Source organism: Pristiophorus japonicus, chromosome 21 (genome assembly GCF_044704955.1).
Source record: "Pristiophorus japonicus isolate sPriJap1 chromosome 21, sPriJap1.hap1, whole genome shotgun sequence".
Lineage (NCBI taxonomy): Eukaryota > Metazoa > Chordata > Chondrichthyes > Pristiophoridae > Pristiophorus > Pristiophorus japonicus.
In genome coordinates, this window is record NC_091997.1 from 91,467,290 (window position 1) to 91,492,205 (window position 24,916).

Below are 24,916 nucleotides of genomic sequence, written 5' to 3' on the forward strand. Positions count from 1 at the left end.
TCAAACCCGGCACCAAGCTCATAGTCTACAGAGCTGTAGTATACCACTTTCCTATATGGCTCAGAGACATGGACTTTGTACAGTAGGCACCTCAAAGCACTGGAGAAGTACCACCAACACTGCCTCCGCAAAATCCTGCAAATCCACTGGCAGGATAGGTGCACCAACGTTCTCGCTCAGGCCAACATCCCCAGCATCGAAGCATTGACCACGCTCGACCAGCTCTGATGGACGGGCCACATCGTCCGCATGCCAGACACTCGACTCTCGAAACATGAGCTCCGAAACGGCAAGCGAGCCCCAGGAGTGCAGAGAAAACGCTTTAAGGACACCTTCAAAGCCTCCGTGACAACATCCCCACCGACTCTAGGGAATCCCTGGCCCAAGACCGCTCAAAGTGCAGGAGGAGAAGGTGCCGAACACTTTGAGTCTCTTCGTCGGGAGCACGCGGAAGCCAAGCACAAACAGTGGAAGGAGCGAACGACAAATCAAGCACCCCACCCACCCGTCCCTCCAACCACCACCTGCCCCACCTGTGACAGAGTCTGTAGATCCTGCATTGGACTCATCAGTCACCTGAGAACTCATTTTAGTGTGGAAACAAGTCATCCTCGACTCCGGGGTACTGCCTTAGAAGAATCTGTGTGTGGAGACGGAAGATGTGGATATGGTTCTTAATGAATATTTTGCGTCTGTTTTCACAAGAGAAGGGCGATGCAGACATTTCAATCAGGGAGGAGAAGTGTGAAATATTAGATTAAATAAACATAGTGAGAGAGGAAGTATTAAGGGGTTTAGCAGCTTTGAAAGTGGATAAATCCCCAGACCCGGATGAAGTGTATCCCAGGCTGTTAAGAGAAGCAAAAGAGGTTGTTTTCTTTGGAACAGAGGAGTAGTCAACAACCAGGGGACATAGATTTAAAGTAATAGATAGGAGGTTTAGAGGAGATTTGAAGGGAAACGTTTTCACCCAGAGGGTGGTGGGGGTCTGGAAGTCACTGCCTGAAAGAGTGGTAGAGGCAAAAACCCTCACCACATTTAAGAAGTACTTGGATATATACTTGACCCCTCTGCTGAGAGAAATAGATCCCTCCTATCCACTCTATCTTGGCCCCTCATAATTTTATACACCTCAATAAGGTCTCCCCTCAACCTCCTGTGTTCCAAAGAAAGCAACCCCAGCCTATCCAATTTTTCCTCATAGCTAAAATCATAAACTTCTCCGAGACAGCCCCTCAGATAACCTTTCCGTGCGAGCCCAGAGTGAAGTTCATTGTTTTAAGTATGTTTAAGATACCAGTAGGCCAAGTAAACTATTAAAGTCACCTACACCATTTCAGTTCAGTTGAAAAGCTGCTGCAAGCTCCCCCGATGGCTCAGGGCCTTTATCCAGTGAGTAACTCAGGCCTGCGGTCCCTGAAGGTTGGACTCCCTGGTCTGGGCCTGGCCAGCAGCAGGGTCTCCGCGGGTGGCCTCAACATCCATTGACCAGGGAAGGGGGAAATTCTGTAGCTGATCGCAGTCCAGCGCCCCCTGCTAGGAGTGTGCTTGTGAGCACAGAATGTGGCTCGGTTGTGATACAATAAAAAGAAAAATCTTGAATTTATACTGCACCCTTCACGACCTCACAAAGTGCTTAACAGCTAATGAAGTACTTCACTTGTAATGTAGGAAAGGTGGCAGCCAATTTATGCACAGCAATCTCCCATGAACAGCTCATCGAGGAAGATTTGCTTTTATTCTAAAAATGAGTTCTTAGATGACTGAACAGTCCAATATGGGAATTACAGTCTCTGTCACAGATGGGACAGACAATCGTTGAAGGAAAGGGTAGGTAGGACTGGTTTGTCGCACACTCCTTCCGTTGCCTGTGCTTGGTTTAGGGTGGTCTTTGGCCAGGGACTCCCAGGTGTCGGTGGGGATGTTGCATTTTATCAAGGAGGCTTTGGGGGTGTCCTTGAAACGTTTCCTCTGCCCACCTTGGGCTCGCTTGCCATTTTGGAGTTCCAAGTAGTCCGCTTGCTTTAGGAGTCTTGTGCCAGGCACGCGAACAATGTGGCCTGCCCAGCAGAGCTGGTCGAGGGTAGTCAGTACTTCGATGCTGGGGATGTTGGCCTGTGACTCCGGGAGGAGCTCCTCAGTCACAAGGTGAAGACGGTTGAGGAGGATTCTTGCGACGACTTTCCAAGTGGCTGATAACAGAGAGATTCCTCATAAACAGCATAAATCTCATAAACAGCAATGAAATCGTGACCAGATAATGTTATTTTCGTGATGTTGGTTGAGGGATAAATATTGGCTAAGGCATCGGGAAGAACTCCCCTTCTCTGCTTCGCAATAGTGCCATGGGATCTTTTACGTCCACCGGAGAGGGCAGACGGGGCCTCGGTTTAACATCTCATTTGAAAGATGGCACCTCTGACAGTGCAGCACTCCCTCAGTACTGCACTGGAGGGTCAGCCTGGACTTCATGTTCAATTCTCTGGAGTGGGACTTGAACCCACGACCTTCTTACTCAAGGCGAGAGTGCTACCCACTGAGCCACTGCTGACGCGTATCGATCTCTCGTATTGTTGCACATAGAGATTCAAGGCCAAATGTAATCCTCTGGTGAAGTGGGGTTCAAGAGCAGGTGATAACGGGATCAGGGCATGCAGATGTAATTCAATCCCCCGTTTTAAAGTCGCACATTCTGTCCTTCATCTTTGATAATACTTTGATTTGAAATTATTTAAACTTAAATGGCAAATCTGACGTCAATTTGGGAAGTAATGTTGGTCGGAACATCTGCAGTACAGGCTGAGGTGCTGGGAGACACAAAATTGAGGTGCATCAGTGCTACCAGTGGCAGGAAGGTGCAATTACAGTGTGACTAGTTTACATAGCCAATTTCCATCATAAATGTGGTTATTGATTTTCAATGGAACATGTTGATACAAATATGTGACAACAGTAAGTGCACTCAGATGTAAGATCTTTAATGTATTATTATAGATGGTTTGAAAACTGGATTTGCCTTTTAACAACAGCATTCTATGTCATGCAATAGGTGACCATAACTACAAGGCTGTTACTATCTCACCTGAGTGGCATTCGGCACTACGAGAAGGATGTTAAGAAGGTACAGGAACAAAAGGAAAAAGACAAGAAGGCACGAAGGCCGGTTAATGAGGAGGCGGAGCCTGAAGCTTCGGGTCAAGGCATTAAAGACAAGAGGCCCGTGGAGAAACAACGAAAGATATCGGAGGGGCCCGAACTGAGAAGGGAAGAGGAGAGCAGGAAACGGGACAAAGGCCCCAAATCAGCAAGTGACAACGATGAAAGCTCAGGGAAAGGCAACAAATCCCTCCAGAACAAGAGGGAGTTTGACCACGAGGAATACTACATCAAAGAAAAGTTTGAGAGTGTTTTCAAATCACTGAAACTCTTCGCAAATGATCCCTTGGTTTTCAAACCCGGTAAAATAAATGATGGCATGCTCTCAATTTATACCCATTATAAAGCAGAATCCTATGCTTTCATTAAAATGGTGTTAACTGTAATAATATACATCAATATCATCCTTTAAATGTTTACTGCCCAAAATACAGAATACTGGGGCGTGATTGCAGGGTTGATAACGGGTCCAGGAGGTTCTGATTGCTTCATCAAAACAGAACTTCAGCAGATTTCTAATCTTAGTTTGACCTCCCTTCCCTCCAGACCCTCTGCTTGAACAATTACAGCTTTCACATCATGCCCGAGCATCTCTCATTATTACTTTTCTCCCACCCCACCCCCGCCCCCCCCGTCCTTTCCTGAAGGCAGACACTCATTAGTTACGTGTCCAATGGATGCAGTGGTGTCTTGTCTATGCTCACACCAGAAGTACGGACACTTAAACAGTGAGCATCAGAAAGCTATTCAGCTGCGGAGAGCATTCCCAAGTCAATTTATGTTCTTATACCCATCAGGGTGTCACTGGATGGTGATCAGGTGCAGCAACCCAAACTGGTGTAATTTTTTCCATTCTTCTTAGCCCAGGACACTGTGACTTTACAGCCAGTGAAGTACTTTTTGACGAGTAGTCACTGTTGTAATGTAGGAAACGCGGCAGCTAATTTTGCTTACAGCAAGCTCCCACAAACAGCAATGGAATGATGACCACATAATCTGCTTTAGTGATGCTAGTTGATAAATAAATGTTGGGGAGAATTCCCCTGCTCTGTGAATAATGGCCGTGGAAACTTTTACATCCATCTGAAAGGGCAGATAAAGACTCGGTTTACATAGGATAGGTGAGGTCTCACGGTAAGGTGAGTTACGGGCACAAGCTCATGCTGAGCAGGCAGTGAATCCGCTCAGTGAGCACTGAGCTCCTACTGAGCAGGGTAAATATAACAGTGTCACTGCCAGGAATGTATTAAAGAGTAACCAGCAACTGATCACTTAGAAATTTAGTGAGACATTCTACAATGCTTTAATATTATTCCTGTATATAGATAGATCTGGGAATGTGGGTCAGAGAGATACATTCAGCAATTTGGACTAATTTTGCAATAGGAAGCAACCCCTGAACGCCAGTGTTTGTGCACAGAAATCTGTGTGTGTGTGATGTAAAATTCACGTGTTGGGTGTGTTTCTGAGGCTATGATGTTTCCACAGATTCTAACGCCACTTTCCTCTCGTGTTTTACAGGAAGTCAGTTCTTGTATTCGACACACGCCTGGACCCTTCTCAGTGCTGTGGTGGAAAGGGTTTCTGAGCAGAATTTCTTACAGCTGATGACGAAACTTTTCCGGGATCTTGACATGCTCAGAACCGTGCCAGATGAATATGAGCCAATCATATACAACCGAGCCAGGTAAGGTCCCTAGTGGAGGTGGTGATCTCCTCAGTCTTCAAATCAACACTGGAGCGATTTTCTAACTGCCACCAGATTGTGTTGTGTCTCCTGTTTCTGCTGTGGGGAGGGCAGTGTGGCTCCTCGTTTAATAGGGAGGGGAGAAGCCCAAGAATGGACCAGGCAACTGAGCAGGCAGCAGCTATAGGCTACAGCTGCAGAGGGAATAAGGAGCCGGAAAGGTACCAATTAACTGGGTATAAAACGTTCAGGCAGGAAAGGTAGTGACGTTAATGGAGATAATATTGTAGTGATAGAGTGTTAGGGTTGCACCAGAAAAGTGTTCCAATCAGAATCCTTTTGGATTGAGCTGAGGGAATAGCAAATTCCCCAGAGGAGTGAGGTGGGGTGATTGGTGTTCCACGAGGGGCGATATCATAGACTCATAGTGCTAGAATTTCAAAAAAAATCCACCAGTGCCAGATTGCCGCCCAAAGCACCGCTAAGATTTTTAAGTTACCGCAGGCGAAAAATTCCACAAAAGAATTCTTGGCAGGAAACGCGATCTTGGGCCGATTGGGCGGTTCTTAATGAAAATGGGCGATAATTACAAAAATTTAGATTGAGGCTGTGAGTTGGGCCTAGGAGGTGGGAAGACACACACACACTATTTTTTCCAAAAAACATAAAATAAGAAATCAGCAAACATTCTCGGGACCCTTTTCAACTTAATCACTGTAAAAGAATTAAAAAAGAATAATTAAAAACACTTTAACTTACCTTTATTTGCAGGGCTACTTACCTACCACCCAGCTCCGACTGTTTATCGCGGGCGGTTTTTTGAATCTTGCCTACGGGTCACTTGGGCGATAGTGGTTTTTGGATGGAGCACGTTAGTGGTCCGCTCCCCAGCGGTATTTCGAAACTGCCAGCGGAACTCTTTGTGGAAATTTCCGCCGGGTGGTTTTCCGACCAATGCCGCCGAGAAACTGTGGGAAATACAGCCCATAGAAATTTACAGCACGGAAGGAGGCCATTTCGGCCCATCGTGTCCGCGCCGGACGACAAAGAGCTATCCAGCTTAATCCCACTTTCCAGCTCTCGGTCCGTAGCCCTGTAGGTTACGGCACTTCAGGTGCACATCCAAGTATTTTTTAAATGTGGTGAGGGTTTCTTCCTCAACCACCCTTTCAGGCAGTGAGTTCCAGACCCTCACAACCCTCTGGGTGAAGACATTTCCCCTCAAATCCCCTCTAAACCTCCCCCCAATTACTTTAAATCTATGATGCCTGGTTGTTGACCCTTTCTATCCACTCTATCCAGGCCCCTCATAATTTTATACACCTCAGTAAGGTTTTCCCTCAGCCTCCTCTGTTCCAAAGAAAACACAAACAGCCTATCCAATCTTTATGCAACCAGTTGGGAATGTGGTCATTGATCGGCCTCAGTGCGGCATTTTCTTGAAGGATGACGAGTTCATCCATTTCCACAGATAGTCACAGAATGATACAAAACAGCAACCATTGTAAGCAGTTATCGGTATCCCGAGGTTCTTGAGTGCGATTGGCTGCACTGGCATGGAGGTAAAGATGCCAAATAGTCAGCCTGACTGCATGGCTTCCACTCACTCTAAGCAGGGGGTCTGTGATGCACATGGAAGTAACCTGCTATCTGAGTGTTTTACTTTGCAACCAAATATTGCTCATATAGATACTGAAAGAAAGAAAGAACATGCATTTCTATAGCGCCTTTCACATTCTCGGGACGACCTGAAGTGCTTCACAGCTGAAGAAGAACTTTTGAAATGTAGTCACTGTTGTTTTGTTGGCCAACAGCGAGGTTCCACAAAGAGCAATGTGATAAATGTTAATCTGCTTTTGGTGATTTTGTTTGAGGGAGAAATATTGAACAGGACACCAGGAGAACTCTCTCATGTTCTTCTAGTGCCATGGGATCTTTTACGCCAAACAAGCAACCTCAGTTTAATGTCTCATCTGAGAGTCGGCACCTCAGACAGTGCAGCACTCCGTCAGTACTGCATTGAAATGTCAGCCTAGATTTTGTTTTTCAACTCTCTCGATTGTGGCTTGACCCTACAACCTTCTGGCTGAGGCAACAATGCTACCAACTGAGCCACGGCTGACACTTCAAAGGTGGATATTAGCCGAGATAATGGCGTATTTTCCAACGGTCATGTTAGTTATGGTTGTGGTAGAGGACATCATCTAGAAGGGACGGCGCTATCTGAAATCTTCGGTGATTGCCGCACACACCAGTCCCTGCCACCACCTGATCCTCTGGAGCATCAGGACGTGGGATCAGACTTTTTCCTGACTCTGAGCACATTTAGTTTCAGTCCCCCATCTGCCGCTGTTTTTCTTCCTGGCCTGACAATTGTTGCCAGTCTTTGACCCTATCTTGACGTTCTACCAGGTTGGTCTGCAGATGTGTTCCTTGCACTGAGCAGTATCCCCGAGGAACTTAGTCCGCATAACTTGCAGACAAGGGTTTCCAGAACTTGTCAGGGCCTTTACTGGTAGCAAGAACATGTCAGAAGGTATTATCTTCTCTGTAAATCCTGAATTGTTCCACAATTAATGTACTGAATTGTCTGCATGCATCTCTTGGCATCTCCAGAACCCTTGACAGGAGCACGCTGAATGTATAATGGTCACCAACACAATAAATAGCAAGAGGTTAAGAATGGACGTAAAACAATGTCATACTGACGTAGGTACAACGTCAAATCTGAGTGACGCCTGGAGAGAGACTTGTTCGGTTGATGAGTTGCTGGATCCACAGCCTCTTGAACTTGCATTCCTAGATATAAATCAGCTCAAAGTTAATACCTTCCATCTGTTTTCATTCATTTCCATCAGAGTTTTCCCAACAGTGTGTATGGGTCGACTCACTGTTCCTGCAGCTTCAGCTAGACTGGGGAAAGCTCCTTTGCCAGATTTTCCAGGAATTCAGGTTATAGAACAGCTAAACTGTTGCAAGTGAAATTACAGATCACTTGCTGCTCTCCCGATTTAGTATTTTTCTTCTCTCTGTGTCTCCAAACATAGTATAGAGAGTCCTGGCCAACATCGCACCCTCGGCCAACACTGCCCGAAAGCAGGTTAATTCGTTTCACTCTTTGTGGGATCTTGCTGTGCACAAATTACTTGCCTGCATAACAACATCAACTTGTATTTATATAGCGCCTTTTGTAGAAAAACATCCCGAGGCCCTTCACAGGTGTGTTATCAAACAAAATTTGACACCAAGCTACATAAGGAGATATTAAGGCAGAGCTTGGTCAAAGAGGTGGGCTTTAATGAGTGTCTGAAAGGAGGAAAGAGGTTTAAGGAAGAAATTCCAGAACTTGGGGCCTGGGCAGCTAAAGGCACAGCCACCAAGGGTGGAGCGATTAAAATCAGGGATGCTCAAGAGGTCAGAGTTAAAGGAGCGCAGACATCTCAGGGGGCTGTTGTGGGGCTGGAGGAGATTACAGAGAGAGAGGAAGGGGCGAGGCCATGGAGGGATTTGAAAACAAGGATGAGAATTTTAAAATTGAGGCGTTGCTTAACAACAGTAACTAAAGATAGACTTGCATTTGTTTAGCGCCTTTGACGACCTCAGGACATTCTAAAACGCTTTACAGCCAATTAATTATTTTAGAAGTGTAGTCACTGTTGTAAAGTACACTGCATAAGTAATGAATTGGCTGTGAAACACCTTTGGGGAGACTGATCTGGAGCTGTGTTTGTGCCAGTTCTTTTAGTATTGCTGGTGTCAGGGTATATTTGTAGACTCTGAAGACAGTCGCTGTAATTAACATCTTGCTTGAGCTGCAAGTTGCTGTTTAAGGAACAAAGCATTTTCTGAGAGTTTCTGTTGAAAATACTTCCCCCTTTGTGAGGAGACATCTGTCATCATTGCCCCTTCCCCAGTTCCTAATCAGATCTCATATACAGTCATACAGGAGCAAACTGTTGGTCCAGTGTGTGAAAGACTGCTTTTTGGGTCTGCCGGTGTGTGCAGAATATGGATATACCAGGACCTCGCTCCTCATGTCTAATCGTCATCCTTGTTTATAAATCCCTCCGTGGCCTCGCCCTTCCCTATCTCTCTATAACCTCCTTCAGCCTCTCAATGCCCCCCCCCCCACCCCGAGATGTCTGCACTCCTCAAATTCTGACCTCTTGAGCATCATAGAAACATAGAAACATAGAAAATAGGTGCAGGAGCAGGCCATTCAGCCCTTCTAGCCTGCACCGCCATTCAATGAGTTCATGGCTGAACATGAAACTTCAGTACCCCCTTCCTGCTTTCTCGCCATAACCCTTGATCCCCCGAATAGAAACATTGATTATAACTACTCAACCATTGGTGGCCGTGCCGTCTGTTGCCTGGGCCCCAAGTTCTGAAACTCCCTCCCTAAACCTCACTGCCTCTCTACCTCTCTTTCCTCCTTTAAGACGCTCCTTAAGACCTACCTCTTTCATCTGCCCTTAGGAAAATGCTTAAAATGTGGTGAGCTGAAAATAATAATGGGAAAGAATCACAAACATGCCACCATATGTCAGACAATGAATTGCATTGAAGAGCAGTGATTACTGAATGTGAAAAGAAGGAAAGACTTGCATTTCTGTAGCGCCTTTCAAGATGTCCCAAAGCAATGAAGTACTTCTGAATGTTGTATAGGAAACGTGAATTAAAGGGGCAATGCATTCAAAACTAATGACATTAAAATCAAGTGGAAAAATGCCTTTTCAGCCCTCACTGCCTTTCAAAATAAACATAAACATTACAAAGATGTCCCAAATGGCAGTCTTCAGTTCTTAAAGCTGAATTGTCTTCACACCTAAAAGAAAATGGTAAAAGTGCTTTGGCGCTGGCACAATTGCCTCAGCAAGCCAGGGAAGGGCTCCAAGGGTCTCGCATGCAGCACTCCAGCTTTGTGCAAGGGGTCAACACTGCAAGAGGTGTCCTCTTCACAGGGACCAGGGAGCACTCCAGAAAGAAAGATGTGGGACCAGATCACCCAGGCTGTCACTGCCAGCAGTGTCACCCCCATCACCTGGCCCCAGTGTCCAAAGAAGCTTCATGACCTCAGGCCACTGGTCACGGTCAGTGAATGCATCTTCAAAAGCCGTCTCCTACCAATTGTATCACTGGTCTTACACGCTGCTCAATGCATAACCCCCGCAATCACTTACCTACCAACAATCTGCACCAATCACGAGGCACATCTCCCATTCCTAGCCTCACCTCACCCCCTTGGAGGAGACCATTCTTGGCTGGGGTATGGCTGAGACATCTTATTGTAATTTTATATTGCTCTGGTGAAACCGCACCTGGAGTATTGTGTACAGTTTTGGTCTCCTTACCCAAGGAAGGATATACTTGCCATAGAGGGAGTGCAACGAAGGTTCACCAGACTGATTCCTGGGATGGAGGGATTGTCCTATGAGGAAAGATTGAGCAGACGAGGTCTACATTCTCTAGAGTTTAGAAAAATGAGTGGTTATCTCATTGAAACATACAAATTTCTTACAGGGCTTGACAGGGTAGATGCAGGGAGGATGTTTCCCCCGGGCTGGGGAGTTGAGAACCAGGGATCACAGTCTCAGAATAAGGGGTCGGCCATTTAGGACTGAAATGAGAAGACATTTCTTCATTCAGAGGGTGATGAATCTTTGGAATTCTCTGCCCCAGAGGGCTGTGGAGGCTCAGTCTTTGAATATATTCAAGACAGTGATCGATAGATTTTTTAATATTCAGGGAATCGAGGGATATGGGGACAGTGCCGGAAAGTGGAGTTGAGATAGAAGATCAGCCATGATCTTTTTGAATGGCAGAGCAGTCTCGAGGGGCCGAATGGCCTACTCCTCCTAATTGTTATATTCTTATGAATGATTCCCTCCTGGCCAGGAAAGGGCTGTCTGGGTTACATCCTTCTTCTTGCTTCCTTCCCTCTGCAAGCGGATGCTGTAAATCTGAAATAACAGCAAAAAAATGCTGGAAATACTCAGCTAGTCAGGCAGCATCTCGACCCGAGAGGTGAACTCTGTTTTTCTCTCTCCGTGGATGTTGCCTGACCTGCTGAGTATTTGCAGCATTTTCTATCTTCTCAGAGGCCTTCCTTTACCATCCGAGGCCTTGTAAGCATCCAGCAGCACTTCCTGCACACTTTAAAAAAAACGTTTAACATCTATTACAGCAAGCCACTACTTCAATAAAATCAAAAAAGACCCAGTCCAAAAGCTTAAATTCAAACTTAACTGAAAGATGTACGTGTCCCTTTGGTGACGTTAAGTCGGCGTTGCACACCGATTGGTCTCTCCACGTCGCCATTTTTTCTCCAGGGTGCTGCCAGTTACCAGCAACGCAAAGGAGGGAAGGCAAATGGCGGCCATCGCGGGACCCACCAGCAGTTGGCGAAAGAGCGGTGGTTGCCATTTTAACGCCATTTTGTGGCACTGAGCAGTCAACTCGAGTGAAATGTAAAGGTAGGGAAGGTGTGGATAGGGGTTGCGATAGGGGCGAGGCTGAGGTAAGGACCAATCCATACTTGTATCCCAGAGACCAGAGTCATTCGAGCAATCACATCTTGTTACCATCTCAGTTATGTAACTTGAGATTGGTCACTTTTGTGATTCATTCACATTTTACCACAATATGTTCTACCTATCAGGAAAGATTGAACAGGCTGGGGCTCTTTTCTCTAGAAAAGAGAAGGCTGAGGGGTGACCTGATAGAGGACTTTAAAATTATGAAGGTGCTTGATAGGATGTTTCCACTTGTGGAGGGGTCCAAAACTAGGGCCCATCAATATAAGATAGTCACTAATAAATCCAGTAATGAATTCATGAGTAACTTCTTTACCCAGAGAGTGGTGAGAATCTGGAACTCGCTGCCACAGGGAGTGGTTGAGGCGAATAGTATCGATACATTTAAGGGGAAGCTAAATAAACACATGAGGGAGAAAGGAATAGAAAGTTATGCTGACAGGGTGAGATAAAATAAGGTGGGAGGGGGCTGGTGTGGAGCATAAACACAGACCAATTGGGCCGAATGGCCTATTCGTGTGCTGAGAATTCTATGTAATGTAATAACTACTGTGGCATACAGCTACCATGACAGTTCCTCATGCACCCACTATGTACTTCTAAACTTACCCATCCGATCTTCTGTTTGCACCAACAGCTTGCACTCACATTAATGTGCTCCCAGAGCCCACTCTCATCCTGACTGCTCCCAAATACTGAGCCCCACTCCACTCTCCCCCCACTTCACACCCGTTCCAAATGTCCCCAACCTCCCAGTGTCGACCCCCATCTCTTGGCCTCAGGGTCACATCTCCTCAATCTCCTGAACTCACCATTTGTGCCCCAGTCCCCGGCCCAGAACCCCAGTTCTGCCCTCTCATTTATCCCCATTGGTTTGTGTTTGTCGGGCAGGTATTTATGTAACACATATATAATGTTGGGATCATTCATCTACTTGCAAGAAGACAGACAGAGAGAGAGGAAAAGAATCACGGATAAGTGAAGAGATGCAGAGATGACCCGAGAGAAAATATGAGAGATGTCCAGAGAGAGAGGGAAAGATGGAGATAGATGGGAAAGTAGAGAATGGGAGACAAGTGAAGAGACGGGTACAGCAAGAAATAGAGGCGCTTTTAGACAATTTTTGACAACAGAGACAATTTAACAAGAAAAGTATTTTTCATCCCTGCAACACCATAGAAGCTCAGCTAGTTAATGGCTGGTTTTAATGTACCTCATTACAGCAAAGTGTTATTGAACAGAAACTTCATGTTGGTTTGATGTGATGTAAGTGATTTCATATTATAATTGTCACTGCATCCCTAGACTCACTAGCTATCAGGTACTGGGTTGATGCCAATTCAGGGGGCAATGGCTGAAGGGTCAATAACCAGAGGCCACAGATTTTAGGTGATTGGCAAAAGAGCCAGAGGCGACATGAGGGAAATCTTTTTTTACGCAGTGAGTGGTTAGGATTTGGAACGCACTGCCTGATAGGAAGCTGGATACAGATTCAATCGTAGTCTTCAAAGGGGAATTGGATAAATACTTGAAGGAGCAAAAAATTTGCAGGGTATGGGGAAAGAGCAGGGAGTGGGACTGACTGGATTGTTCTTTGAAAGAGCTGGCGCAGACTCAATGGGCTGTACTATTCTATGATGCTATGTTTCTCCGGCTCTCTGCTGCCTTGTCTTTCTAGCACCATTAGCGTTGTGAGCATCACACACCGAGGAGAATTGAAGAAGAATTAGGGGAGGGGATCTAAAGGTGAGCTGGGGAGGGAGATTTGAGGAGATTTCTGAAGGTGGGGACAGAGGAGGCAATGTGAGGGGCACAGGGAGGAACCTCTAGAGCAGGGGCAAGAAGACTGAAGACTCAGCCAGTGGAGGAGCAGGAGGAGAAGGATGGAAGGCCAAGGAGGCAAGAGTTGGAGATTGGTGAGCAGGGGCTGGCATAAAGGGCTGTAGAGTTGGGTGGGGTGAGGTCATGGAGAGATTTATAGATCCATTGAAGTTTGAGGGTTTAGTGGTAGTGGAGTTAAGGTAAGAGGGATGCTGAAGTGGTGTAGGGTTTCAGGTTGTGTTCAGTGTCACACTACTGAGTTCAACCTGAGTGAGCAGCGAGGGAGGGGGTTGGGAATGAGCGAGGGAGGGGGCTGGGAGTGAGCGAGGGAGGGGGCTAGGGAGCGAAGGAGGGGGTTAGGGAGCTGGGAGTGAGGGGAGGGGTTCTGGGACTGGAGATGGGATGGGAACGAGGGAAGAGGCTGGTGCTGGGACCATTTCTGCAGGTACAAATCCCGCTTCCAGACCATGATAGAAATTCTACTTTCGGTTCCTTTGAGCCGAACGTTGGCAGGCAGATCTTGTGACTGTGATCTCCCAGTGTGGAGTCTCACTGGCCGGGAGCATCCAGCAGGAATCACACCCCCCAACAGGGCCTGCAACACAGGACATGTATTTGGAGCATTCAGGTGTCAGTTGTGGCTCAGTGGGCAGCCTCGCCTCTGAGTCAGAAGGTTGTGGGTTCAAGTCCCACTCCAGGGACTGGAGCACATAATCTGGGCTGACACTCCAGTCCCGTCGGAGGTCCTGTCTTTCAGATGAGACGCTAAACCGAGGCCCCGTCTGCCATCGCAGGTGGATGTAAAAGATCCCACGGCACTATTTAAAGAAGTGCAGGGCAGTTCTCCCCGGTGTCCTGGCCAAGGTTTAGCCCTCAATCAACATCACTAAAGCAGATTATCTGGTCATTATCACATTGCTGTTTGTGGGAGCTTGCTGTGTGCAAATATGCTGCCGCGTTTACTACATTACTACACTCCAAAAGTAGTTAATCGACTGTACAACACTTTGCGACGCCCTGGGTTGTGAAAGGTGCTATAGAAATGCAAGTTCATAGAATCATACAGCACGGAAGGAGGCCATTTGGCCCATCATGCCTATGCCGGCTTTCTGAAAGCGCTGTCCTATTCTTTCAAGTTTGTTCTTGAATCGTGCACGCTGCTGATGTGAAATTATAGCACAGGTGTAACTGATGTTAACCTAACTGAAACTGCAGGATTTCAATTCCTTTCATGCGCCCTTTAGTAATTGAATCCAATTGACAGGGCATTGTGCTGCATTAAGTGCTGAGAATGGGGAACAACATCTCCATCAGTGCTGTCACACTGCCTCCCCTGCTGGTGGTACTAATCACTGCAACATCGTGTTAAAAGTTGCAGCATCTTTCTCCTGTAAGACACTCCTTAAAACCTACCTCTTTCACCAAGCTTGGCCTACTATCAGCATATGTGGCTTGGTGGCAAATTATGTTTGATAAAGCTGCTGTGAAAGGCCTGGGATGTGTTTACTATGTTAAAGGTGCTATATAAATGCAAGTTGTTGTGTGTGTCTGTGTAAATTTATATTAACGTATACTGCATGCTATTACTGGTTAAGGTTAAAAATGTCTCTATCACTGGCTATGTGGGGACTCTTGTCCAGTGCCCTGTGTCACAGAGGGATGGGCGGGTAGGTTTGTTTCTCCATCACCCCATGTGATGAATGTCCGAGTAGAGACTCGGGCACATCCGACATTGAGGGACGGGAGGAAGATGGTATTCCACCTAGACACCACCTCCCAGGCAGTCACAGAGCAGCCTTTGAGTGGGGAGATTGAGAAAGGCAAGGGGAAGGATATACAAAGTAATGTAGAAACTGGAGGACTGTAGCAGACGATGTGATGTAACGAAGAGCGGCTGTACGGTGTCACAGCAGTGACTACACTTCCAAACATACTTCATTGGCTGTAAAGCATTTTGGGACATCCCAAATTGGAACTTTCCTTCATTCCCTCTTTCTTTCTTTCTCTCTCTTTTTGTTCTTTCCCTCCTCTTTTTCCTCCTTCCTTGTCACATGACAAAAGACGGCACCGCCTCAGAAGATTGAACACGACTGAGCGACGTTTTTCAGGCTCCATAAACCGATGAAGTAAAGATATTTCAGGACTGTTATAGGGCTGTGTCACCATTTTGGGGACTGCAGGCTGTTGAAGTGTCTCTCACAGGGTTTATGTAAAGCCAAGCAAGCCCCTGCTGGAGGGACTCTTCCAGCCACGCCCTGCCACTTGTTATAAATATTTGGGAGACATTTTACAACCAGTTCTGTTGGCAGAATGCCGGGAACACAACTGGGGCCGGGATCACACAGGCTGTATTTTATCGGTAGCCCAGACTGTGCTGAAGTTGTTGGGAGTTTCGCACTGTGGGATTAATTATTCATTACTCAGCAAGCCCTCAAAAATTACTTGAATGCAGCAGACCTGAAACTTTCCACAGTTTGCCCAGAAAATACAAGGGCAGTGTCCTAGGCCTGAAACAGCTAGGCCCTAAAATAAAAGGTCACGCTGGGAGGTCCTTCCTGGCTTTTGACCTTTTCCATCTTGTAGCCATGCTATGCTGGTTCGTGATTGGTTCGCACCTCACTACAGGACTGGGAACTATAGGAGAGCTTTAGAATTCTGCAACTATTTCCTCCGGAGCAGAGGAAGCTAAAGCATATTTAGTCAGAGATTTTAAACTTATGGAGAATTTTGATGAAGAGGGAAAGAGTCTTTCCTCTGGGGAGTCACTGATGAATGGGGGTGAGGAGAGAGGTTGGGAGTCATTTCTTCAATGCAGTGGGTGGTTGGAGCCTGGAGTGCTTCACTGCAGGGAGTGGTTGAGGTTGACATTCAACCTGTTAAGGGAAAATTGGATAAATATTTGAAGCAGAGGAAGATGCCTTTAAGGGGAAGCTAGATAAGTACATGCGGGAGAAAGGAATAGGAGGATATACTGATGGAGTGAGATGAAGAGGCTCGTGTGGAGCATAACTACCCTATGAACCAGCTGGGCTTATGACTGCATTTTTGCCATTCGCCTCAACTACTTGTATCAGGAAGGATAGAATAAAAGGAAAAGGAGGTGGGGTAGCATTGCTGGTTAAAGAGGAGATTAATGCAAGAGTTAGGAAAGACATTAGCTTGGATGATGTGGAATCTATATGGGTAGAGCTGCAGAACACTAAAGGGCAAAAATCGTTAGTGGGAGTTATGTACAGACCTCCAAACAGTAGTAGTGATGTTGAGGAGGGCATCAAACAGGAAATTAGGAGTGCATGCAATAAAGGTGCAGCAGTTATAATAGGTGACTTTAATATGCACATAGATTGGGCCAGCCAAACTGGAAGCAATACGGTGGAGGAGGATTTCCTGGAGTGCATAAGGGATGGTTTTCTAGACCAATATGTCGAGGAACCAACTAGGGGGGAGGCCATCTTAGACTGGGTGTTGTGTAATGAGAGAGGATTAATTAGCAATCTCATTGTGCGAGGCCCCTTGGGGAAGAGTGACCATAATATGGTGGAATTCTGCATTAGGATGGAGAATGATGCAGTTAATTCAGAGACCATGGTCCAGAACTTAAAGAAGGGTAACTTTGAAGGTATGAGGCATGAATTGGCTAAGATAGATTGGTTAATGATACTTAAGGGGTTGACTGTGGATGGGCAATGGCAGACATTTAGAGACCGCATGGATGAATTACAACAATTGTACATTCCTGTCTGGCGTAAAAATAAAAAAGGGAAGGTGGCTCAACCGTGGCTATCTAGGGAAATCAGGGATAGTATTAAAGCCAAGGAAATGGCATACAAATTGGCCAGAAATAGCAGCGAACCTGGGGACTGGGAGAAATTTAGAACTCAGCAGAGGAGGACAAAGGGTTTGATTAAGGCAGGGAAAATGGAGTACGAGAAGAAGCTTGCAGGGAACATTAAGGCGGATTGCAAAAGTTTCTATAGGTATGTAAAGAGAAAAAGGTTAGTAAAGACAAACGTAGGTCCCCTGCAGTCAGAATCAGGGGAAGTCATAACGGGGAACAAAGAAATGGCAGACCAATTGAACAAGTACTTTGGTTCAGTATTCACTAAGGAGGACACAAACAACCTTCCGGATATAAAAGTGGTCAGAGGGTCTAGTAAGGAGGAGGAACTGAGGGAAATCTTTATTAGTCGATAAATTGTGTTGGGGAAATTGATGGGATTGAAGGCCGATAAATCCCCAGGGCCAGATGGACTGCATCCCAGAGTACTTAAGGAGGTGGCCTTGGAAATAGCGGATGCATTGACAGTCATTTTCCAACATTCCATTGACTCTGGATCAGTTCCTATCGAGTGGAGGGTAGCCAATGTAACCCCACTTTTTAAAAAAGGAGGGAGAGAGAAAGCAGGGAATTATAGACCGGTCAGCCTGACCTCAGTAGTGGGTAAAATGATGGAATCAATTATTAAGGATGTCATAGCAGCGCATTTGGAAAATGGTGACATGATAGGTCCAAGTCAGCATGGATTTGTGAAAGGGAGATCATGCTTGACAAATCTTCTGGAATTTTTTGAGGATGTTTCCAATAAAGTGGACAAAGGTGTACCAGTTGATGTGGTATATTTGGACTTTCAGAAGGCTTTCGACAAAGTCCCACACAGGAGATTAATGTGCAAAGTTAAAGCACATGGGATTGGGGGTAGTGTGCTGATGTGGATTGAGAACTGGTTGTCAGACAGGAAGCAAAGAGTAGGAGTAAATGGGCACTTTTCGGAATGGCAGGCAGTGACTAGTGGGGTACCGCAGGGTTCTGTGCTGGGGCCCCAGTTGTTTACATTGTACATTAATGATTTAGACGAGGGGATTAAATGTAGTATCTCCAAATTTGCGGATGACACTAAGTTGGGTGGCAGTGTGAGCTGCTATGAGGCTGCAGAGTGACTTGGATAGGTTTGGTGAGTGGGCAAATGCGTGGCAGATGAAGTATAATGTGGATAAATGTGAGGTTATCCACTTTGGTGGTAAAAACAGAGAGACAGACTATTATCTGAATGGTGACAGATTAGGAAAAGGGAAGGTGCAACGAGACCTGGGTGTCATGGTACATCAGTCATTGAAGGTTGGCATGCAGGTACAGCAGGCGGTTAAGAAAGCAAATGGCATGTTGGCCTTCATAGCGAGGGGATTTGAGTACAGGGGCAGGGAGGTGTTGCTACAGTTGTACAGGGCCTTGGTGAGGCCACACCTGGAGTATTGTGTACAGTTTTGGTCTCCTAACTTGAGGAAGGACATTCTTGCTATTGAGGGAGTGCAGCGAAGATTCACCAGACTGATTCCTGGGATGGTGGGACTGACCTATCAAGAAAGACTGGATCAAATGGGCTTGTATTCACTGGAGTTCAGAAGAGTGAGAGGGGACCTCATAGAAACGTTTAAAATTCTGACGGGTTTGGACAGGTTGGATGCAGGAAGTATGTTCCCAATGTTGGGGAAGTCCAGAACCAGGGGTCACAGTCTAAGGATAAGGGGTAAGTCATTTAGGACCGAGATGAGGAGAAACTTCTTCACCCAGAGAGTGGTGAACCTGTGGAATTCTCTACCACAGAAAGTTGTTGAGGCCAATTCACTAAATATATTCAAAAGGGAGTTAGATGAAGTCCTTACTACTCGGGGGATCAAGGGGTATGGCGTGAAAGCAGGAATGGGGTACTGAAGTTTCATGTTCAGCCATGAACTCATTGAATGGCGGTGCAGGCTAGAAGGGCTGAATGGCCTACTCCTGCACCTATTTTCTATGTTTCTAGCAATAGTAAACTTTCAAAAAGGAATTGGATATATGCTTGAAAAGGAAAACTTTGCAGGGCTATGGGGAAAGAGCAGAGGGAGTGTGACTTACTGGATAGCTCTACCAAAGAGCAGGCACAGGCACGCATGGCCTCCTTCTGTGCTGAATTGGCCCTGGCCTTCACTCTGATTATCGGGTCTTGAGCTGGACGCTCACCAAGTCACTGACGACATCATGTGATTATACTGTTGCCCGAAACCTAATCTTTTTCAAGGGAGCTGAGTCCTGAAGCAGTTTCAACAGTTACAGGATCCCACTGGGAAAAATCAACACCAAGTCTGCCAGTCCTGGGATTATTTACAATTGGTGGTGTGATATAGCTCCACCTAGTGGACTACTGATGTAATAATAAATGGTCATGAGGCAAGGTCATGTGACACAATCTTGATGTGGAGCCATCTTGTAGGGTGTGTGCTTGAGTAGCCGTATAAAGATATCACGGAAATGCTGGTAGATCCAATATATTTAAGCTCACTGTTTACTGTGAGTGCAGGCTGAGCAATAATCGAACGTTAAGAACATAAGAAATAGGAGTAGGCCATATGGATTCGACTCTGCTCCACCATTCACTAAGATCATGGCTGATCTGATTCTGGGCTCAGATCCACTTCCCTGCCCGCTCCCCATAACCCTTCACTCCATTATCGCTCAAAAATCTGTCTACCTCCATCTTAAATATATTCAATGACCCAGCCTCCACAGCTCTCTGGGGTAGAGAATTCCACAAATTCACAACCCTCTGAGGACATTCCTCCTCATCTCAGTTCTAAATGAGCGGTCCCTTATTCTGAAACTATGCTCCCTCGTTCTAGATTCCACTACGACGGGAAACATCCTCTCTGCATCTACATTGTCGAGCCCCTTCAATATCTTACATGTTTCAATAAGATCACCTCTCATTCTTCTGACTTCCAATGAGTATAGGCCCAACCTGCTCAACCTTTCTTCATAAGTCAGCCCCTTTTATCTTAGGAATCAGCCTCGTGAATCTTCTCTGAACAGCCTCCAATGCAAGTATATCCTTCCTTAAATACAGAGACCAAAACTGTACACAGTACTCCAGGTACAGCCTCACCAATACCCTGTAGATATAGCAGGACGTCTCTGCTTTTGTTATAGATAGTTAAAATGTATCTATTTTTAATAGTGGTTTAGTTGAGGATTTTTGAACCTTGCAGTAAGCGCACCAAATGGAATGGTTACGATGGGAGGAGACTTCGGGCGGAACAACCAAGGGTTTGCCAAGGTTAATGGTTGCCGGTTTCTATCTCCGAGCTATCTATGCCTGTCGCAGGGAGAGATCTTCACAGTAAAGCTTTGCTCACTTTGGGGCAGAATATCTGCGGTTGTTCTCCCGATCTCCCGTAACCGCCATTTATGCTGCTTCTCCGGGGTTTACAACAAAGTTATGGCAGTCGATCGGGAGAATCCCCATGGGAATGCCCTTATTTCCCCCTTCCCCTTCCCCCTTCCCCTCATTCTTTCCTGTTCCGCCCTGCTGGCGATGCAGCAGGGGAGATTTGCGATGATGGTAACCTGGTGTAATGCCAGCGTTCAGCATTGGGACAAATAGTGACTGGGTTCTTCTATGAAGCCACTAGGGGGCAGCAAAGGAATCAGTTTGGGCTGAAGACACACTGTAACTGGGAAATTGACTCAATAAATAAATTAACAATAAAGAATTGTATTTATATAGCACCTCCTCCCCTTCTCTGGAGCTGGGCTGAGTGATTGGAGAAGGGGATGGGTGGCATTGGCTGCTCCACTCCTCACCTCACCATACCATCCCGGGGAAAAGCTTTGGCACCTCTGACCGCTGACCCATAATACTTGCCAGGTGGTAGATCTTGGGTTCGATGATGAAGTACAGAGTTCCAGAAGCTACAGTGGCTTATCTCTGAGTCAAGTTTGTGGGTTCAAGTCTCACTCCAGGGACTTGAGCACATAAATCTAGGCTGACACTCCCAGAGCAGAGCTGAGGGAGCGCTGCACTGTCGGAGGTGCCACCTTTTGGATGAGATATTAAACCGAGGCCCCATCTGCCCTCTCAGGTGGATGTAAAAGATCCCACGGCACTATTTGAAGAAGAGCAGGGGAGTTATCCCCGGTATCCTGGCCAATATTTATCCCTCAATCAACATAACAAAAAAACAGATAAAAGGCCATTATCACCTTGCTGTGCGCAAATTGGCTGCTGTGTTTCCCACATTACAACAGTGGCTACATGCCAAAAAGTATTTCATTGGCTGTAAAATGCTTTGGGCTATCCCGAGGTGGTGAAAGGGGCTATATAAATGGTAGTTCTCTCTATCCAGGTATAAGAATCGGTGCCCCCTGTTCTTTAAGGTGTGATTGAACCGTCTGCATTTTTTGCCCTCCAACAGGTTCTACACTTACAACAAAAAGGGGCGCCTGGTGAATTGCCCGTATGTTGACAACTCATACAAGTGGGCCGGCGGGGGATTCCTGTCCACGGTGCGTGACCTGCTGAGATTTGGCAGCGCCATGTTGTACAGCTATCAGGCCGAGCGGCCGCAGGGTGACCAGGGCGCGCTGCTGCCCGGCTACCTCAGGCCGGACACCGTGAAGATGATGTGGAGCCCGGTGGCAAAGACGGAGCTGAGCTGGGACCGGGACGGCGGCTACGCCATGGGCTGGGGCGTGGTGGAGCAGGGGCAGGAGTGCGGGCAGTGCCGGTGCCAGAGGCACTACCTCACCCACACGGGCGGCTCAGTGGGCGCCAGCAGCGTGCTGCTGGTCCTCCCCGAAGACCCCTCCTGGGCCAGGCCCGCCGAGGCGGGGGTCCCTCCCCGGGGCGTCGTGGTCGCCATCCTTTGCAACCTGCAGTCCGTTGGCCTCAACGCCATCGCGCTCAACATCGCGCTGGAGTTCGACAAGGTCAGGCCAGCTGAACCCTCCACTCCGACCTGTGACCCCGTCTGCCCGACTCCGGCCGGCTGACCTCGCCAAGGGCTCGGAAACACTCGGACAGCAAGAGCTTCCGTCTCCAACCGCTGACAGGGTGCGGCCTGTACTGATCTGTTGGGTTCCTAACTCTGGTTGGACCTATTTCTGGAGGTTTCATCTCGTCTCCAAACCCCACTGCCCTCCTATCACCAACATTTCTATAACTAATAAACAAAGGTATTCAAAGAAAAATTAAACAAACATGTTTTTCTCCCAAGGTTGCTCACAGCACTATCCCGGAGATTAATCTTTAATTCCTGGAGACTCCAGGCCAATCTTGGAGGGGTTGGCAATTCCACTGACTTGGAGTAGTTCTTGCGAGCGGACAGCAGGGGATGGGACTTTACGTGCAATATGGTCCCATCGATCGACTGATTTTATAATGCAACTTTTGTAAACTTTCCCAGATAATATGCAGGAAATGATTTTCAGCACTTTGCAACAGTGTTGTCCAATGAGTGTGAACTGTATTGTGAATAAATAAAGGAACGTAAAAATAAATGCAGCTGCTGACACCGGGGCCTGAAGCGCTGGTTAGCGCCAGACTCTGTCATTACCACAGATCACCGCTGTCCGGGAATCCCACTCTCAGATTCTGCTCATTGTTTCTGTCTAAACCACAAAACATTTATCTTCACATCGTTAAGGCCGCCAACTATCCGACATTCTTCAAAGGAAAGTGTGTTGCACAATCTTATCAGAAAAACAGATGCTTGTAAAGCTCCTCGGTTACCGTGCTGCCCCCCGAGAGGGCAGATACCGCCTTGCTTTCTGCGTCAGTGCTGCACACCCTTGGCACTGCCCTGAAGTGCCTCTGATTATGTGCTCAAGTCTCTAAAATTGGAAAAGTGCAAATGTAACACTCCTATTTAAAAAAGGAGGCAGACAAAAATCAGGAAACTATAGACCAGTTAGCCTAACATCTGTGGTTGGGAAAATGTTGGAGTCCATTATTAAAGAAGCAGTAGCAGGACATTTGGAAAAGCAAAATTCGGTCAGGCAGTCAGTGTGGATTTATGAAGGGGCTGTCATGTTTGACAAATTTGTAGGAGTTTTTTGGGGATGTAACGAACAGGGTGGATAAAGGGGAACCAGTGGATGTAGTGTATTTGGATTTCCAGAAGACATTGACAAGGTGCCACATAAAAGGTTACTGCACAAGATAAAAGTTCACGGGGTTGGGGGTAATATATTAGTATGGATAGAGGATTGGCTAACTAATAGAAAACAAGAGTGTCGGGATAAATGGTTCATGCTCGGGTTGGTAATCAGTAACTAGTGGGGTACTGCAGGGATCAGTGCTGGGACCCCAACTATTTACAATCTATATTAACGACTTGGATGAAGGGACCGAGTGTAACATAGCCAAATTTGATGATACAAAGATGGGAGGAAAAGCAATGTGTGAGGACACAAAACCTGCAAAAGGACATCGGTTGAGTGGGCAAAAATTTGGCAGATGGAGGATAACGCTGGAGAGTGAGGTTATGCATGTTGGCAGAAAAAAAAAATCGAAGAGTAAGTTAGTATTTAAATGGAGAAAAAATGCAAAGTGCTGCAGTACAGCGGGACCTGGTGCATGAAACACAAAAGGTTATGCAGATACAGCAAATGATCAGGAAGGCCAATGAAATCTTGGCCTTTATTGCAAAGGGGATGGAGGATAAAAGCAGGGCAGTCTTGCTACAGTTATACAGGGTATTGGTGAGGCCACACCTAGAATACTGCGTGCAGTTTTGGTTTCCATATTTAAGAAAGGATATACTTGCTTTGGGGGCAGTCCAGAGAAGGTTCACAAGATTGATTCCGGAGATGAGGGGGTTGGCTTATGAAGGTAGGTTGGGCCTCTACTCATTGGAATTCAGAAGAATGAGAGGTGATCTTATGGAAACATATAAGATTATGAGGGGGTTTGACAAAGTGGATGCAGAGAGGATGTTTCCACTGATGGGGGAGACTAGAACTAGGGGGCATGATCTTAGAATAAGGGGTCAATATGAGGAGAAATTTCTTCTCTCAGAGGGTTGTGGATCTGTGGAATTCGCTGCCTCAGAGAGCTGTGGAAGCTGGGTCAATGAATATATTTATGACAGAAATAGAGAGTTTCTTAACCAATGTTATGGGGAGCGGGCAGGGAAGTTGACCCGAGTCCATGATCGGATCAGACATGATTGTATTAAATGGTGGATCAGGCTCCTATTTCTTATGTTCTTGTGACTGGCGTTTGAACCCACAACCTAGTTGCGCGAGTGCTGCCACTGAGTCATAGCTGACCCAGGAGGATTGGTCCTAGACTGCGACCTCGGGATGAAATCGTCTGTCCGGTATGCTAATGCTGAAACCTGAGGCTCCTCTGAATTACGGCGCAGATGAGACGGAATTCAGATCGGCCGTGATTGGAATTTAACTGGTGGCCTGAAGGCGCAGGACACTGCACTGCCGTGTTCGTCTCGTGTGTGTGCACAGAAAGCACTGACTTCCAACAGCTTAAAAGTAACCGTAAAGTTTCACAAGGGGATCGGACTTGGTTCCAGTAATTATGCGTGAATTATTTAGAAAGGTCACATTTGTCTAACAGGCTGTGTTCCAATCGAACCCGACCAGCACAAGGTGGGTACAGTAGCATAGTGGTTATGTTACAGCGTGGAGGCGTGCCACTTCAAGGTACAGCGCGAGCTGGTGCAGGAGGGATAACGGCAGCAAAGAGTGACGTCAGCAAGGTCCAAGTCAGTGATTGGAGCAGCGGCGAGATCGGGGCGAAGGAGCTGTGAGAGACTGGAGGGATGTGATCAGGGCCCAGGGGCAGCACGGGCCAGCCCACACTGTGATATGTGCACGCACTAGGTCCATGCAGCAGAGCTGGTCTCCAGTCCTGGTTAACCCTGGCCACTGGACCAAGACCTAGCT

At 46.7% G+C, this 24,916-nt stretch overlaps 1 protein-coding gene across 1 annotated transcript in view; it reads left to right on the plus strand.

Annotated features, from left to right (window-relative positions):
• Positions 1–22,524, plus strand: part of lactb (lactamase, beta) — a 75,790-nt gene extending 53,266 nt beyond the window's left edge. The window contains exons 4-6 of the mRNA XM_070864225.1: positions 3,050–3,458; positions 4,678–4,843; positions 21,427–22,524. Coding sequence (XP_070720326.1) covers positions 3,050–3,458; positions 4,678–4,843; positions 21,427–22,003 — 1,152 coding nt within the window. The 3' untranslated portion in view covers positions 22,004–22,524. The remainder of the gene's footprint in view (positions 1–3,049; positions 3,459–4,677; positions 4,844–21,426) is intronic.
• The last annotated feature ends 2,392 nt before the right edge of the window (positions 22,525–24,916 follow it).